This window comes from Lithobates pipiens, unplaced genomic scaffold, assembly GCF_037356315.1.
Source record: "Lithobates pipiens isolate NorthernLeopardFrog02 unplaced genomic scaffold, aLitPip1_a1.2 Scaffold_8, whole genome shotgun sequence".
Classification (NCBI taxonomy): domain Eukaryota; kingdom Metazoa; phylum Chordata; class Amphibia; order Anura; family Ranidae; genus Lithobates; species Lithobates pipiens.
In genome coordinates, this window is record NW_027507903.1 from 75,281,092 (window position 1) to 75,301,007 (window position 19,916).

A 19,916-nucleotide genomic window follows, 5' to 3' on the forward strand; every position below is an offset into this window, starting at 1 on the left:
ATGTATGTTCTGCATTACCCTGGAACCAAAATCATGGAATTAAGATAAGTTCAGAATTCTAGGAAAACAAAACAAAAATAAACACACACACTTATACTCACCTAAGAGGATGCTGCATCTGTCCCCCTGCCAATTCTAAGACTGGGAACGGAGCGATCAAAGACCGCCAACTGCTCAGTTCTCAGTCTTCAGTGAGCAGAGAGCCGGTGACTAAGTCACCAGCTTTCTGCTCCTCCAGGGCTCACTGAAGCGCTGGGTTGTGGAGGGGGCGGGAGTGGCTGGTGCAGGCTCTCAGCAGCGCACCGAGAGGCTTAGCCAGCTGTCAGTCCATTTGGGCCTTTGGGTAGATCTAGAGATGGACGATTTTCTTAAAAAGAAAAGAAAAAAAGAAAAGGAAGACTTGATTCACAATTCAATTTTCTTCTCTTTTTAATGGATGCGGTGTCCATTAAAAAGAAAAAAAATTTGAATCGTGAATCAAGTTTTTTTTTTTTTCTTCTTCTTTTTAAGAAACTCATCCATCTCTAGATCTACCCAAAGGCCCAAATGGACTGATAGCTGGCTAAGCCTCTTGGTGTGCTACTAAGAGCCTGCGCCAGCCACTCCCGCCCCCTTCACAATCCAGCGCTCCCGAGTCCACGGCATCTGGCCTTGCGGACTAGGCCGAAGCCGCGGCCGAAGCCTAAAAACTCCTGCCCGCAGCTTCTCAAGACTGGTGCAGTGTCAGCGCTGGTCCTGGGGAGCTGCAGGCAGGAGTTTAGGTGAGGCCATGGCTTCAGTCTAGTCCATGGCGTCCGGCCTCGCGGACTAGGCCGAAGCTGTGGCCTCGCCTAAAAACTCCTGCCCGCAGCACCTCAGGACCGGCGCGGTGGTGAAAAAAAGAAAAAAAAAAGAAAATTAGATTTGCTTACATTTTTAATCGATTTGACCTCTCAACTCAATTCAAGATTTAAATACATTTTTTTCCCCAGCCCTAGGTAGGTCCTGACATTAAAGACGGACTCTTTCAAGAGTTTGGACTGGCTGTCAGACAACTTTAACCTGTTTACTACGGGGTCAGAGGAGTGCAGAACAACGTGCACTCCTGTGATCCTCAGGAGAAGTATAGCCAAAAGAGCTTTTAGCCATACTACTCCTTTATAACCCCACCTCATGCTGTACGGAATTGTATAGCGAGCTGAGCAACACAGATTCAGGTACATGCTAGTTGTATAGAGAAGTACATTTTGTTATTCCTAATATATCACTAAGGTACTTTTATCATTTAAATTTTTTCACTTTCTCTTAAAAAGGAGAACCTTGGGCTGAACAGATTTCCCCAACCACACAAGCGAGGCGGATGGAGGATTCCTAAGCTGCAGCCGCTGATGGACAGAAATTTTCCAGGGAGTTCGTTCGACAGTCAAACAATTGACTTCTGTCAAGCAGGGCAACACACCGATCTGCTGAGTTGGCTGAACTTCAATCCGTCTTTGCCCAGCTTTAGTTCACCTTTACAAGAAAGCTGACCATGCATTTCACCGTCCCCAGTACAAACACTGCTCAGGTTTTCATAAAAGCGTCTTTTTAATGTCATACCTGAAGGCTGTCTGTGACCTTTCCAAAGTCCGTCCCGAAAAAATTCCAGGTAGGGGGGACTACCCCTGTTCTGTCCAGATAGCAAGAGGCAAAGTACATTGGGTGCGTGACCCAAGCTTTCTAGGAACGGGTGGCTCATTCAAAACCTGTGCATATATGCAGTGGTCTATTCAGTAGAGTGCACTGTCTGCAATCTACAATATGTAGGGTGCACCACAAGACCGTTACATAGTAGGTGAGGTTGGAAAAAAGACGCAAGTCCAATCTATGTGTGATTACAGTGCCTTGCGAAAGTATTCGGCCACCTTGAACTTTTCAACCTTTTGCCACATTTCAGGCTTCAAACATAAAGATATAAAATTTTTATTTTTTGTGAAGAATCACCAACAAGTGGGACACAATTGTGAAGTGGAATGAAATCTATAGGATTTTTGAAACTTTTTTAAACGAATAAAAAAATGACAAGTGGGGCGTGCAAAATTATTCGGCCCCTTTGCGTTAATACTTTGTAGAGCCACCTTTTGCTGCGATTACAGCTGCAAGTCGCTTGGGGTAGGTCTCTATCAGTTTTGCACATCGAGAGACTGAAATTCTTGCCCATTCTTCCTTGCAAAACAGCTCGAGCTCAGTGAGGTTGGATGGAGAGTGTTTGTGAACAGCAGTTTTCAGCTCTTTCCACAGATTCTCGATTGGATTCAGGTCTGGACTTTGACTTGGCCATTCTAACACCTGGATACGTTTATTTGTGAACCATTCCTTTGTAGATTTTGCTGTATGTTTGGGATCATTGTCTTGTTGGAAGATAAATCTCCGTCCCAGTTTCAGGTCTTTTGCAGACTCCAACAGGTTTTCATCCAGAATGGTCCTGTATTTGGCTGCATCCATCTTCCCCTCAATTTTAACCATCTTCCCTGTCCCTGCTGAAGAAAAGCAGGCCCAAACCATGATGCTGCCACCACCATGTTTGACAGTGGGGATGGTGTGTTGAGGGTGATGAGCTGTGTTGCTTTTACGCCAAACATATCGTTTTGCATTGTGGGCAAAAAGTTCCATTTTGGTTTCATCTGACCAGAGCACCTTCTTCCACATGTTTGGTGTGTCTCCCAGGTGGCTTGTGGCAAACTTTAGACGAGACTTTTTATGGATATCTTTGAGAAATGGCTTTCTTCTTGCCACTCTTCCATAAAAGGCCAGATTTGTGCAGTGTACGACTGATTGTTGTCCTATGGACAGACTCTCCCCCCTCAGCTGTAGTTCTCTGCAGTTCATCCAGAGTGATCATGGGCCTCTTGGCTGCATCTCTGATCAGTCTTCTCCTTGTCTGAGCTGAAAGTTTAGAGGGACGGCCAGGTCTTGGTAGATTTGCAGTGGTCTGATACTCCTTCCATTTCAAAATGATCGCTTGCACAGTGCTCCTTGGGATGTTTAAAGCTTGGGAAATCTTTTTGTATCCAAATCTGGCTTTAAACTTCTCCACAACAGTATTATGGACCTGCCTGGTGTGTTCCTTGGTCTTCATGATGCTTTCTGCACTTTCTTTTACAAAAGGTTTATTGAAAAATTTCACATCAGTGAGACAATACAAAGATAGCATAAATCTGCCAATAATAGTACAAAGACATGGAAAACGTTACATAGGGACATAACAATGGTGGACTCCTGTCCGGCCTAAAATAGTCACATAGAAACTTCTAAGTTGGTCGCGACTCGCAACCACACCCCATAGAGCAAAGCTAAAGGGGGCATAGGGACGGACAGAGTTCGATTATGCGATGAGGTGCCAATATCTGAAAGCCACAGAATAGGTAAAAAAGCGAGCAAAAGCTCTTACACCGCAAACAGACGGAGTTGGGCTGCTTTCAGGAGGGGAATAGGAAGAAACCCCCGCTAGTGGACATAGATGCCAGTGAGCAGCCTGAGTGCATTGCGAGACAGATGTGATAAGAGAAGGGAAGAAATGGCTTTCTGCACTTTCAACAGAACCCTGAGACTATCACAGAGCAGGTGCATTTATACAGAGACTTGATTACACACAGGTGGATTCTATTTATCACCATCAGTCATTTAGGACAACATTGGATCATTCAGAGATCCTCGCTGAACTTCTGGAGTGAGTTTGCTGCACTGAAAGTAAAGGGGCCGAATAATTTTGCACGCACCACTTTTCAGTTTTTTATTTGCTAAAAAAGTTTAAAATATCCAATGGATTTCGTTCCACTTCACAATTGTGTCCCACTTGTTGGTGATTCTTCACAAAAAATTAAAATTTTATATCTTTATGTTTGAAGCCTGAAATGTGGCAAAAGGTTGAAAAGTTCAAGGGGGCCGAATACTTTCGCAAGGCAGTGTGTATGTCAGTATTACATTGTATATCCCTGTATGTTGTGATCATTCAGGTGCTTATCTAATCGTTTTTTTGAAACTATTGATGCTCCCCGCTGAGACCAGGGAATTCCACATCCTTGCCGATCTTACAGTAAAGAACCTTCTACGCAGTTTAACGTTAAACCTTTCTTCTAAATTTAATCAGTGGCCACGTGTCTTGTTAAACTTCCTTCTGCGGAAAAAAAGTTTTATTCCTATTTTATACCCATTAAGAAGGGGACATACCCCGAAAGCTTGTCCGGAAAAATTGTATGCATGTTAGTGCAAATAAAAAAAGTATCACGGACAGTACTCAATTTTCTCTGCCACAATTGCACTAATACAGCTACAATCACATCAAGTATACCCATCGAGGACACGGATAGGAGAGCATTACCATGGAGCATCTCATCCATCAGACGGGGGGGGGGGGGGGGGGGGCGCGATGGGGGTGGATCTTCAACTTTACATACCAGAGTGCCCTCAGTTATGAATCTCTGCTATGATGTTGACCTTTTTCTCCAATAGGTTTAGCAATTTTCTTGCGAAACACATTTTTCTATTTTATTTAGTCATTTTTGATTTTTTTCCATTATGTGGCTTCTTATATTGATCATTTTTTTTCTTTTATTTTCTTTCCCAGTGATTCATGTTATGATATGTTTTGCTTGTTATCACTTCCTGAGAACCATGCACCTGCAGCAGTGTTCTCGTTTATCTTTAATTACAGACATCTAATTAGTGGGAGTGACATGCATTATCCTTTTATCTTTGCACTATTTATGAGTTGTATTTTTCTATGATGACTGTGCTGTGAACAAGCCTAGTGCCAAAACCCATCAGCCGTCACATTTTAATGTTATAATAAAGATTACAGAAGAATTTCCAGAGTTGCTGGTATTTTGTTTTTTAATTTTCAAGTATCTTAGTTGGATGGAAGGAGGACATCCCAAGCCTGAGCTCCTGCAGTAGGTGTGCCGGTCTTCTATTATCTTACCAGAGGCTTCACAGTTAGAGCGGTGCTTCTCTCGCATGCATATATGCAGTATGCTCTCTCCCTTTGCCGCCGTAATGGCTGAGCTCAGCATTGTGCTGCAAGGCCCCTTTCACACTGGGGCGTTTTTCAGGCGCTACAGCGCTAAAAATAGCGCCTGAAAAAAATCTGGCCCCTTACACTCCAGTGTGAAAGCCGGAGGGCTTTCACACTGGAGCGGTGCGCTAGCAGGACTGTGAAAAAAAAAGTCCTGCTAGCCACATCTTTGGAGCGGTAAAGGAGCGGTGTATTCACCGCTCCTACCCAGTTAAATGGATGGGGCAGCGGCTATACCAGCGGACCTTTGCGGGCGGTTTTAACCCTTTTTCAGCCACCGCTTTACCGCAGACGCCGCTCCTGCCCCAGTGTGAAAGGGGCCTAAATTGGGAGAGAACACAATACACAGAGGGGTTTTTAAAGTGAAAAAACGTCTCTCTCAAATCAACATTGACTATTTTTAATAACAAAATAAAAAAGCTGCGCACGTACATAAATACTGTAAATAAAATTAAATATAAACATCTATGAGTGATTAATTGATTGCAATAGTAGTGAAAAAAGTTGATCTACTTCTCTAATAAATCAAACATACCATAATTTATAAAAAGAATTATAAACAACAAGTGTTAATAATGAAATTCGAAAAAAATTTTGGGGCAGATCAACTTTTTTCACTATGTGCGCGGCTTTTTTCTTTTGTTATTTTATTGTGTTTACGTGCATCTTGTAAAACTGAGCTGCAGCGATTTTTAGTTGTACTAGTGTAGATTTAGGTTTAGAGAGGTATTTATTTTTAAACCTCTGATACATTTTTAAGTTAGGCTTTGTGTTGGTACCTCATCCAAAACAATCTGGTTGACCTGACACTTTAGCAAAGAAACATTTGGAGTATATATGTACAGTATGGCCTAAATTACTATCATCTCATGTTTATGAGCATATGCTACAATCGTTTTAAATTGTAATAACATTTTCTGGTACCAGTAAAGTCCGTTAGCTTTGTTTCTACTATATATTTTTAAAGTGGTTGTAAACCCTTACAAACCACTTTGACCTACAGGTAAGCCTAGATTAAGGCTTACTTGTAGGTCCAAGAAATATCTCCTAAACCTATACGGTTTAGGAGATATTTGCCCGAAGACCGGCACCGCTGTCTACGGCGCATGCGCCGTAGACAGCGGGGCGCAGGCACACTGAGCGCGGCATTTCCAACAATGGAGCTGCCGCGCGTGTCGGCTCCCATGCGCATGCGCGGGAGTGACGTAATCGCGGCTCCGCCGAATGACAGCGGAGCTGCGAGACCCCACCGAAAAGATGGATGCGCCGGACTACAGGGGACAGCGGTGACATCGCTGGCTCCTGTGTCAGGTAAGTGACACATAATGGGCTACTATGCGTTGCATAGTAGTCCATTATGCTTTGCCTTTGCAGGGAATGAAAGAGGAAGTAAACCCATCAGGGTTTACTTCCTCTTTAATCCTCATGCTACTAGCATTAGTAAATAGATAAGAAAGTATATCAGATTTACTTTTTTTAAATATATTTTTCTAACATTTCTTTAGTTACATCCTGGTTTTCATGCCTAGGCAAATTATGTCATACCCTCCCAGGAGTCTTCAAAAAGGGGTTTTCTTGGGCAAGCACACGCTCCTGTCTTAAAGCGGAGGTCGACCCTAAAGTGGACCTTCCGCTCATTGGAATCCTCCCCCCCTCCGGCGCCACAATTGGCACCTTTCAGGGGGGGTGCAGGTACCTGTACAGTACAGGTATCGGCACCTACTTCCGGGATAGCTCTCTGCGGAAAGGGGCGTAGATCTACGCCCCTTTCCGAAAGTTCCCTGCTGCCTGCTGGGAAACACACAGATCCCAGAGGCAGCGGGTCCATCCTTATTGCGCAGCGCGACTCGCGCATGCGCAGTAGGGAACCGGGAAATTAAGCCGACAGGCTCCACTTCCTGATTCCCATACCCAAGATGGCGGCGGCAGCACCCGAGAGACGGTCGAGAGATCGGCTTCGGGTGACGACATCGCGGGCGCGCTGGGCGGGTAAGTGTCCTTATTTTAAAAGTCAGCAGCTGCTGTATTTGTAGCTGCTGGCTTTAAAAAAAAAAAAAAAACACACCGGAACTCCCGGCGGACTCCCGCTTTAATGTCTGAGCTAAGGGCAGATATGCTAGGGGGGTTGATTTCAAAGTGATTTCTCATCAAAAATAAAGCATGGAGACATGGGTGCATGGAGTTTGCATTGATTATTAAAAAAGAAAAACGTATGTGCTCAGATACAGCGTAGTTCCACTGTAACAAGCATTTGTTCCTGTGAAGCTGAGGAGTCTGCCCAATGTCTGGAGCACCTTGCCATCTAGGCAGAACGGGAAGGGTCTCCTACCTTGGAGTTTTTGTTGGCTTGGGATAGGCCACAGAACAGCCTGCAGGTATGACAAAGAAAAGAAAAGAAAAAGAAAAGAAAAAGAAAAAAGGGGTGAAACACACACACACACACACACACACACACACACACACACACCACTTTTTTCAAAACCAGAGTATTTATTTTATTTTTTAAATGTACTGATGCATGGGTTTTATTCTTAAAGGTGAACTAACAAGCAGCCAGGGAGCTGCCTGTGTATACATTATCTTGCCACCAGTTATTCTAACAGAAGACAAACTATACAAATATGCACATATGAAAAAAGATGAAGGTGAAAGTTGGGGAAAGACAGAATGAAGCATACAAAGGAGCAAAGGTAAGCAATAGTGATCAGCCAGAAAAACCCACCAGATTGCAGGGATCCCACCATTTGTGGAAGTTATTATTTTTATTATTATTGTTATTCAGGATTTCAGTTTCTTGCACTTTGCAAGCATATTATGGTACTTTTGTAGACAAACAGACAAATTACAAACTGGATGAGATTTGATATTAAACAAAAAACGATTAAGCTACATAACATCTGGTCAAATCAATAAAGGGAAAACTCGGTTTGTGTTGAACTCTGAAAATGTAGGCCATGCTAACATAATAAACCACTCTCCGCAACTGCCTGATATAGGCCATAATTATTAGGTCAAGAAGTTTACACGTTCTGGTCATATTACAGTGAATATTTATAGGCAGACACTATTTATAAGCTCCTCTAAATAAGTCCTCAGGAAACAACAAGCTGGTTCTCCACCGTGCCTCAAAAGGCTGTGTTCAAGTCAAGCTCGTTATTCTAAAGGCACAGCTGCCTATATAAAATGTTCCAAGACAAAGCCACACATGAATCTAAAACAATCGAGTCGAGGAGATTACTCAACCAGAGAACCTACTCTTTCAGAAAGATATACAAGTGATGGTTATCTGCTAGGACTGACTACTTATTACCCAATTATTTAAAAGATCTGGTTGTTAGACAAAAAAAAAAAAAAAGGGGGGGGGGGGGTATACCTTCATGCAAATATTACTTTTTACCAATCTAATCCCACTTTATTTATTTTTTTTTTTTTACACACCCCCTTCCTCCGTTCTCGCTTTTCATCATAAACCAAGCAACTTCCTCAAGGGGAAAAAAGCTCCACCCCCTTTGCCGAAGTCACGTGGTTCATGATGAAAGAAACCAGGGCAGAGCTTGTGACGTCATTGCGCAAACCTGGAAGTGAACACTTTTCTACTGAGGCGATTCCGATGCTTGGCTCCTAAAGGGGGGGCGATGTTATTCACTTTAAAGTGATCATACCATGATGCAGTCTTTGCGACTGGATTTATTTTTTAAATAAAAAATGATGTTAAATGGTAAATCATGATGGGCTTTTATTGCTTTGGAGCTATGAATTATCCCAGTATAGGATCTAGAGAAAGAAGGTGGTCGTATGATAACCATAAGAGATGGTGAACGCCCTACATTAAGAGGAAAGTGCACTATACTATATGTTGAGGTATGCAGCCGATTGCAAAAAATGCATTTCATTGTACAGATGGATTATAAAACAATATAAAAAAAACAAAAAAAAATAAATAAAAAAAAGTGCAAGTAGGACCTTAAAATTGTAAAAAGTCAATCACGGGAAACCATGCTTTTATCATTTTGTTTTTAATTTTTACCAACAGTTCAAATGGTTTCAAGCGTTTTCACCTCCTAAGTATATGACACACATATCAGAATAACTGGGGTCCCAGAGATATCCAGATTAATAATAAATCTGCACAACCACACAAAGTTTTCCAAGGCATGTTTATATCCTTTACACTTTTGCAATCCTTTGTATTATTACGATTCTTTATTGCATGGTATAAAAGAATGTAATTAGGAAGTGAATCACGACAGACACTATGCCAAGACTTCCAGGTAACTGGGAGACCGTACGTCAACCTCAAAGTGTTGCTGCAAGCTTCGGCTAATCGTCCCCTGCTGAGCGTACATACTCCATAAGCATACATCATCATTATTTCGCATGAAGGCGCCAAAAAGGTGACCTGCATTATAGGATTAATATTCTAGTGAGGTTTAAATTCAATTTATGATGTTCTGGGGAGCATCATAGACCCGCTGCACTCCTGACTGCTCTTTGGAACATGGTGAACTCTGAAAGAATGGTGCAGCCATGTGGGGGAGCCCCGCACGGGCCAAGTAGTATTTCAATTTTGCCAGCAGGTGCCTTGGGGGTGGGGAGCAGAAGCTGGAATAAGTTATATGTTCCACCCTAAATACAAGTGGAACAGGTTCCAAAAGGTGAACTTATCCTTTAAGCTTCCCATTAATGGATGAAAATACTACCAATTCAGCAGGGACCAGCTGAATTGCAATCAAATGTCGATCTTCTCTGATCATCTTCTACTGAACAGGACTGTTGGAAAAATTTGCAGCTGCAGTCACTGATCATTGTGTTCTGACAGAAGAGGAGCCCCACTGTCAAGATACAATGGCACAGATGGGGAGATTCCTCCATTCGCCTACAGGGCTCAGCCTAAATGAGTACACCCCTTTTGAAAAGTAAGATTTTAATCAATATTTTCAATGATGACAAGAATAATTTCCAATATTTTGACAAAACTGCCTTATGTTTAGTTCAGTGTTTCTCAACTCGTCCTCAAGGCGCCCCAACAGGTCATGTTTTCAGGCTTTCCATTATTTTGCACAGGTGATTTGACCAGTTTCACTGCCTTATTAATTACCACTGCTGTTTCATCTGAGGGAAATCCTGAAAACATGACCCATTGGGTCGCCTGGAGGACTGGAATTGAGAAACACTGGTCTAGCTCATTACATGAAAGCAAGGTTAAGAATAGAATTTAGGATTACAAAATCTTCAGTTTTACTCAAATTAGTTGATGTAAAAATGAACACACCCACAACAAAAACGACATCTCGTGTTTTGTATGACCTCCATTATTTGTAAGGACAGCACCAAGTCTTCTAGGCATGGAACGAACAAGTTACATATTGCAACATCTATCTTTCTATTCTTCAAGAACGACCTTTTAGAGCCTGGATGGTGAGTGATGCTCAACTTGTCTCTTCAGAATTCCCCATAGGTGTTCCCTGATTGGGTTCAGATCAGGAGATATACTTGGCCACTGAATCACTTTCACCCTGTTCTTTGGAAATGCAACAGTGGCTTTAGATTAGTGCGTTTTGAGTCCTTGTCATGTTGGAAAAGTGTATGACGACCAAGGGCACAGAGTGATGGTAGCGTCTTCTCTTTCAAAATAGCACAGTACATGTGTGAATTCATGATGCCATCAGTGAAATGCAGCTCCACGACACCAGCAGCACTCATGCAGCCCCGTGGAAGGACACATTGTTAGCACCATGTTTCACTGTAGGCACCATGCATTTTTCTTTGTACTCCTCACCTTTGAGACACCATACAGCTTGAAGCCATCAGTTCCAATAACCTTTATCTTGTTCTCATCACACCAGAGAACAGAGTCCCAATAGTCTTTTTCAGCATGGGCTCAGGCAAGTTCTAGGTGGCCTTTTTTGTGCATGGGCTTTAGGAGAGGCTTCCTTCGTGGACAATGCATGCCATTCTTCTGCAACAAATCCCCCCAGTTTGGCTTTCTACTTCTTTAGCCAACTGCAGTGAACTCGCATGGCAATTTTCTTTAACCCTTCTCATCAGAAGACGCTCCCGTCGAGGTGTTAACTTACGTGGATGACCTGGACATCTGTGAGAGATCGTTGCAGTTCCATTTTTATATCACTTCTTCTACAGTATTTGGAGTGACAAGTAAAGCTTTGCTCGTCTTCTTGTAGCCTTCTCCTTTCTTGTGTAAAGAAATGATTTTCTTCCTCAGGCCTTGTGACATTTCTCTTCCATGTGGTGCCATTGCCGACAGCATGAAATGGGAAAGGGTTTTCTTTGTTACGTCACGCCCTCTTATAATCAACTGTCTGCTGGACACCTGTTTAATGAATAGCCAGACTCACCTGTAGTTGAATTCTTGTTAATTAGGATTTTGTTGTCTAAAATGTAGCTTTGCTCCGAAGACTTTCATTGAGGTGTATTCATTTTTGCAACATGGTCTTAAATTAATTTGTTAGGAAAAAATAACGTGTCTCTCTGTTGGGGTGTACTCATTTATGCTGAACAGTGTATATATTGTGTGGATGGGGAATCTGATTTTTTTTTTCTATCAGCCCTCAAAACATCTATGGCCAGCCTTACTTCCTGTCTGGTGAAACTGTTGTCACTGGAACAGGAAGTGAGGGGAACTCTAACAGCAACACAGACAGAAAAAAATAATTGTTTTTTTCTTTTTATTAGAGTAGGGGAAGGCTAGAACCTCCGACAGATTTATTTTTTAGTCTGTGTCCCTGTTGCAGGTTTTTCTTCACTTCTTGACTGGTGAAATGGTTGACAGCAAGACAGAAAAGGTAGGCAAGTATTGCTCTAACAGAGACCCAGATAGAGTAGGGATGTTGGGTTTCCACTGCTATCTACAACTAGAGAAAAAAAAAAGGAAGAAGTTTATGGCTGAACATACAGTATACTTTACAATAGCTGAACTGAAAATCAACTGCATAAAGAATAAAGCGTTAGATCTCCTAAACTACAGTTTCATGGGCCTAAAAATAAATAAAATTGGGGGAAATGGGAATAAATTACAGAATCACTGCAACAAACCAGGTTTAAGCTGGCCATACACCATACAACTTTCTTACTCAATTTCCTTTAGGATTTACCTTCAACTGTGTAGTAGAAGGGCCTGCCTGATTGCACACAAATTGTAAGTGTTTAGATTTGACCTCATATTATATGGTTTTGGTAAATCTAAAAGGAAATCTATAGAAGAAAATTGTATAATGTATGGCCAGCCTTACTGTATTCTAAAGATTGCCTAGTCACTCAGAGGTAAAAGGTTAGCATTAACTTCTTCAACATAGCAAAGTAACCACCAATGCAGCACACAGAAAGTTTTTACCTTAATGCAGAGAATGCATTAAGGTTAAAAAACAAAAAAAACCTTCTACCTTTACAACAACTTTAAGGTCTAAGCCCTGTGAATAAGTGCAACATTTAGGAAATGTATTCAAAAAGGAGGTTGGAAATGTAATATGTAATTACAGAGGAACTAAACTGTATCTGAGCACCACAAACCGAAAACGTTGTCAAATTAATTTTTAATCCTCAACGCATACTCCCCCATCTATCTATTATTTTGCTGAAAAATCACTTTGAGAAACACCCTCTAGCATTTCTAACTGTGGCCATCTTGAGTAAGGTCAGATGATTCATGCAGCATTTACTTCCTGGAATCCATCTGCCCTTAGCGCAGGCATAAGGGTGTGCTTAGCTGAGAAAGTCTCTCCTACAGACGCAAGGAAAAAAAATGGCCAAAGACTTATGGGATGTAGGACATCATGGTTAAAATAAAGAGCCTAAAAAAGAAAGCCCGTGCAGCCACCAAACCTAATTGTTATGCTGCAATATACTACATTTTTGGTTTTGGGTTTAATGCCGCTTTAAGCATTGTGTATCAAACCATCGACGTGTGTAATAAACGACTTGTTTTACCTGGTTTTCATCTTGTATTGCATCTCAGTGCTGCCAACTTCCTTCGGCCCACTCTCAATTCTTGAGTAAGGATTTTAGGATGGGGACAACAGGGGAATTCATGAACATGACAACAGTGGACAATGCCGGCATAACGTGTATTAAAAGGCTGCTTGTCACCACCAGAAGCCCTTTATAGGGTGACAAAACAGAAGCACAATAGGGCAACAATGCTCTGTCCCTCTGACAAAGATAGAGGGGCTTAAATAAGAACCTTCATAGCAAGATCACCTGGTGTCATTTTAATGCAAGTTGCAAATGTAAAAAAAAAAAAAAAGTATTGAAAATGACTTCACGTTACATTAACATGTTAACGCTTCTAGGAGAGTTTACCAATTGTACATACAGCGAATATAAAAAGTCCACACACCCCTGTTAAAACGTCAGGTTTCTGTGATGTAAAAAAATAAATAATTTCATAACTTTTTCCACTTTTAACGTGACCAACTGTACAACTCAGTTGAACAACAAACTGAAATCTTTTAGGTAGAGAGAAGTAAAATAAAAAAATAAAAATATGGTTGTATAAGTGTGCACACAACTTAACCTAATACTTTGTTGAAGCACCTTTTGATTTTATTCCAGCACTCAGTCTTTTTGGGTAGGAGTCTATCAGCATGGCACATCTTACCCTGGCAAAGTTTGCCCACTCTTCTCTGCAAAAACATTCCAAATCTGTCAGATTGTGAGGGCATCTCCCATGTACAGCCCTCTTCAGATCACCCAAAGATTTGCAAATCAGATTCAGGTCTGGGCTCTGGCCGGGCCATTCCAAAACTTTAATCTTCTGGTGTATGCTTTGGGTTGTTGTCATTCTGAAAGATGAAGTTCCTGTTCATATTCAGCTTTCTAACAGAAGCCTGAAGGTTGTGTGCAAATATTGACTGGTATTTGGAACTGTTCATAATTCCCTCTACCTTGACTAAGGCTCCTGTTCCAGCTGAAGAAAAACAACCCAAAAGCATGATGCTGCCACCACCATGCTTCACGGTGAGTATAGTGTTCTTTTAGTGATGTGCAGTGTTTTTGTGCCAAACATATCTTTTGGAATTAAGGCCAAAAAGTTCAACCTTGGTTTCATCAGACCACAACACATTTTCCCACATGCTTTTGGGAGACTTCAGATGTGTTTTTGAAAAATTTACCTGGGCTTGGATGTTTTTCTTGGTAAGAAAAGGATTCCGTCTTGCCACTCTACCCCATAGTCCAGACATATGAAGAATATGGGAGATTGTTGTCACAAGTACCACACAGCCAGTACTTGCCAGATATTCCTGAATTCCTTAATGTTGCTGTAGGCCTCTTGGCAGCCTCCCTGACCAGTTTTCTTCTCGTCTTTTCATCAACTTGAGGGACGTTCAGTTCTTGGGAATGTCACTGCTGTGCCATAATTTCTCCACTTGTTGATGACTGTCTTCACTGTGTTCCATGGTATATCTAATGCCTTTGAAATGCTTTTGTACCCTTCTCCTGACTAATACCTTTTAAAAATGAGATCCCTCAGATGCTTTGGTAGCTCCCTGCGGACCATGGCTTTTCCTGTAGGATGCGACTAAAAAAAATGTCAGGAAAGACCTACTAGAACAGCTGAACTTTATTTGGAGTTAATCAGAGGCACTTTATACGATGGCAGTTTCCCCAAGTTGTTGAGTTGTACAGTTTATAGGTCACATTAAAAAGGTGGAAAAAGTTATGAAATTACTTATCTTTGTCTCTTTTTTACATCACAGAAACCTGACATTTTAAAACAGGAGTGTGTAGACTTTTTATAGCCACTGTATACTTTAAGACCACTTCCCACTGGCCTAGATCAGCCTTCAATCCAAGGTTCTTCCAGAGGTTTCTCCAGCTGACCACATGCCTAAGGGAGGGGGTCCTTCTCCCACTGGCCATGAATGTAAGAAGACACTTCCACAATGACTACCAATGTAAGAGGACATTTCTTCACTAAAAAGCAATGTAAAAGAGCACTGCAATTTGCATTGGCTGCATTTATTTTCTGATCATTAAAATGGGTTTAATTTCATGATGATTATTGCTAAAAAAAAAAAAAAAAAAAAAAAAAAGGATCTGCTGTTGGGTGTCAAATATGCTAGGAGTGCTACATTATTTTATTTATTCTTATACTGTATGTACAAAAATGTCAAAATTAGGCTAACATACCATGAATTGAAGGTGTAATAGTCTATCAGGGGCTCCCTGAGACCTGAAAATTACTTCAAAGATTCTTTTCCGTGTTATAAAAAAAGTTGTGAAAGGCTGGTCCGGCCAGCGATCAGAAGATCAGGATACAATGGCCAGACAGGTGAAGTAAACCATTAGAACAATGTTCATAAACAGAAGGAAATGTTTCCACCACTAACTGGGACACAAAACAGAATCTGACCTAAAGTGCAGGAAACCTCAAACTGGGGATGTAGATTACGGGTTTCTTTCACACAAGAATTTAGTCTTCATCTGTGTCAGTTTTTCAGACAGATCCAGACTGAACTACAATGTTCTAGTAGGGGGCAGATGGATTTAAAAACAGACATACATCACGTCTATTAAAAAAAATAAAAAAAAAAAAAAAAAAAAAAAAAAAAAAAAAAAAAAAGGGGAAGGAAATGGTTTCTTCTTTTGTCCACTTATGACTATTTTCTTCAGCAACTAAAAACAACAGACATGTGATAAATGGATGTATACCGATATAAAAGGGAACTAATTAGTATGTCTACAGTTCTTTTGGTCAGACTTCTATAGATCACAGGAGTGCAGAACTAAGTGCACTCCAGTAACCCACATTCAGCAGATTAAAGAGCACTGTCAGCTGACATCGCAGAGCTGGTTCAGTCTCTTGAAAGATCCTGACAATAATGTTGGGATCTGCCTCAGCCTCTCAGTGCGCCACCGAGAGCCTGAGTCAGCTGCTCCTGCCCCCCTTCACAGCCCAGCGCTCCAATGAGCACTGGAGGGGCATAGCACAGAGCAGTGACAGTCACAGCTCTCTGTTCAGAGGGGACCTGAAAACTGAGTGACCTGTGCTCTTTGATCGCTCAGTTCCCAGTGTAGAGTTGGTAGGGGACAACAGTGGCATCTGATCTTTTATTAGGTTATTTTTCTTTTCTTTTTTTTTTTTAAACAGGATTCTTTTATCTGATGAAATGACCCATATTCACCTGCAGTTCTGCACATCTTGAAGCAGATCTTCAGTACACAATATATAAACCCTATGACACTAGTCCTAACATAGCTCAAGCAGATCTGCTGTCCGATAACTTCAACCACCCCAGAGGTCACTTTGCTTTTTTTATTACTCCATAAAACACATATAATTTGCTATTGTTACACATGGCATGCCAATGTAAACATAAGCAGCTGGGCAATTTATTATTCAAGTGATTTTGTCCATACACAACGTTTCATGTTGGTAATGAGATCCAGCAGTCTGGGATCCAGTTTGACGTTGTCGCCGTAGACAGACTTGCTTTGTACAGATCAGCTGCTCTTCAGAATACTACACAACCTGCCAGCTAAGCTACTCACTTGCTGCAGATCCACCTAGTAGTAACCTGACACTGAGAAAAAAAAAAAAGAAAAAAGAAAAAACACTTGACTGCTTACTAAAATGGGAACTCAGCTGACTGCCAAACACAATAGGACAAGGAACTGAACTGGTCCCAATGATTCCCCAAAATACCATCTGATGAAGCAGCACCTTACTAGCTGTAGACTTTGACGGCTTTGTTCTCATCCTCGCCAAGTAATAATTACATACAAACGCCTGCCAAGCAGTGTATAGGACATTTGGCAGTGGTGTTAGGGTAGGCCTCTCCAGCTGGCGATTCAGATCGCAGCCTTACAGTCCAAAAAAAAAAATCTATCTATCTATCTATCTATCTATCTATCTATCTCGATGGTATGCTGCCCACTGAATCTAATATCATGGCAAGCCAGACACAAAGGTTCCTTCATAGATGTGTATATGGTGTCCTCACTACACGGCAGACACAGATCTGTATACCACGAGAGATAGAGTTATATATATATATATATATATATATATATATATATATATATATATATATATATATATATATATATATATATATATATATATATATATATATAAAAAAAAAATTATTTATTTTTTTATCACACACACACACACACACACACACACACACACACAGCTTACAGATGCAAAATAAATCATATAATATGCTTAACTCAAATGATGTCCAAACAAAACAAAATACAAATGTCAAGTCCTGACGTTTGATTAGGGAAGTAGATAAACACGATCTCCTTTAGCAACAGTTAACATATCCGTACAGCAAATAATGGGGAAGACAAATACAATAAAAAGATTCAATGTATGTCTTGTCACTGTACTACATTGTGACAGTGAAACAAAGCCTTCACTTCAGGGATCATAAAAACCCTGGGATTGTGTTATCAAACAAAGCCTGCCAATCAGAAAAGATGGTAGAATACCAGACTGGGCGACCACCTAGAAATAACAAAACCACATGTGTATCGCTGTTTTCAGTTGTTGGTGATCTATAAATACCTACAATAAATAAACAGACCGGCAACAGCCCAATCACAATGTAAATCTAATTACAGACAAGTACTGCCACCAAAGCAATGGAATATTATGGCCATCCATAGCCGGCCATTCCTGCACATTTCTATTCAAAGTTGCAGATTATGCAAAAGACATTTGTCCTCACACCAGGAGATGGTTTATTCCTGTTCAAGTCAAGGAAGATAATCTCTTCTCACAATTGAGCTCCTTATAAACACACAGCTAACAATATGTGGCAAGAAAGGAATAAACATTGCTGGATGGATGGATGGATGGAGCTGCCAACCTCCTGTGTAAAGAAAGATTTTTCATGGATCCAACAGGAAGAGAGAAAATCCAGCAAGGGACTCACCAGCAGAAACTGCCAGGACTGATCCCAGACAATGCCGATCAGAAAGACAGGCCGAGGGGGAGGAAGATGAGGAGATCTGCTCAGCACCTCATTACATATGTCACTGACCCACTTATCAGGATAGGAAAGGTTGGCAGATCGATGGTATGCTGCCCACTGAATCCAATATCATGGCAAGCCAGACACAAAGGTTCCTTCATAGATGTGTATACGGTGTCCTCACTACACGGCAGACACAGATCTGTATACAGTGATATATATATCTCACACACACACACCTGTATACAATGTATCCTGCATAAACACACACACTGTATGCAGATCTATATAAACACACAGTATCCCAAATACACAGCAGACACAAATCTGTATATAATGTATTCTCACTACACAGCAGTCACAGTACACATTGTATTCTATACATAGATCTGTATACAATGTATCATATGACTGTAGATTGTCTCACATGAGCAGATCCTTCCCAACTCTCCTCTAATATAACCCTTTAAACTGTAAAGCTCTGTGCAAAGTATTGGCATATATATATATATATATATATATATATATATATATATATATATATATATAACACACACACACACACACATACATACACACACACATCTGTATACAATGTATCCTATGTAAACACAGATCTGTATACAATGTATCCTATACACACGCTGATCTGTATACAATGTATCCTATACACACACTGATCTGTATACAATGTATATATGTCGGTCCGGTTACCTCTGTCGGGCTTCATCTTCCCGGTGTGTCCGGTAGAAGACGTGGTGGCGGATCTCATGGACTCCGGTGGTCGGCCGATCGGTCAGGATGAGCCCCCACACTCCCCCCTCCTCCTGTCCTCCGCTGACTCCGGTCTATTTATAGAGGAGGGCCGCTGTGTCCATGATGAAGGTGAGTCACCCGGATCGGGTCACCGCCACGTCTGCCATAGACACACACAGCTGATGCCGGTCCCTCCTCCTCCCCCTCCTCCTCCTCTCCGGTAACAGCTGACTGACGATCAATAATCGATTAGTAATGTCGGATGGATGTGATCGGCTCCCCGCACACAATAGGCGATCAGCTGGTCGGCGGAGCCCCGGCCTCTCCCCCGGACATGGTCCCCCCTCCTCCTCCCGCTACATATCCCGGTGTCCGGGCTCCCGCACTCCTTCCCCGGGCTCCCCCCGCTCCACCATCTCCTCCCCCGCTCTGTGCTCTGGGGCCCCCTGCTGTCCTCCTCTCCCCCTGGCCTCCCTGCGCACCGCCGCCGCCACGACCATCAGCAGAGCCCCGCTAGGAGGACCGGGACCAGGGACAAGCCGGGAGGCCGCACTCATCAACCTGCACCGGAGGGGGAGCAGCTCGGTGACTAGGGCGACCCAGACTCGGCTGTCACCCCGGTGACTCCTCAGCCCTCCTCCTGTCACAACACTGTCTAGGCTGCGCTCCGGACCGTCACGTGTCCCGACAACAGCCAATCCGCCGCCCTCGCTGCCTCCACCAACCGAGAGGCTCGGCTCAGCGCTTGGTTGCCTTGGTAACCGGGACCGTCAGACGCGGCGGGGACGTCCGGGCTTCTCCAGGGCCGGAGGTTGTCATTAGATAGACACAACCCCCTTTCGCCCCGCTGAAGACCGGCGGACACCTACCCACCCCCGGGGGCTCCCCTCACTATATTCCTTGCTGCTGGAGCGCTGGTTCGGTTGCACGCATGCGCAGAAAACTAAAGCGGGGGGGGGGGGGGGGGGGGGGAGCTGTGTTGGTAAACATTGTGCTCAGACTCCTTCCTTCATAGCACACATTGTACTGCTCATAGTCCCAGCACAAATAGACAAAACTTCTTTTTTTTTTTTCATTTTGAATAGAGTGAAGCAGGGTTATAACCTCTGTCAGGTTGTGTCCCATTGGGGAGATTTCCCTTCACTTCCTGTCCTATTGTCTGTACACAGAAGTGAGGGAATTCC

General features: G+C 42.3%; 1 protein-coding gene across 1 annotated transcript in view; it reads right to left on the reverse strand.

Moving 5' to 3' along the window:
* The window catches only part of ATOSA (atos homolog A), a 116,501-nt gene extending 97,003 nt beyond the window's left edge, over nt 1-19,498 (reverse strand). The window contains exon 1 of the mRNA XM_077468348.1: nt 18,691-19,498. Within this exon, the coding sequence (XP_077324474.1) occupies nt 18,691-18,748 (58 nt within the window). The 5' untranslated portion in view covers nt 18,749-19,498. The remainder of the gene's footprint in view (nt 1-18,690) is intronic.
* Between the last annotated feature and the right edge of the window lie 418 nt (nt 19,499-19,916).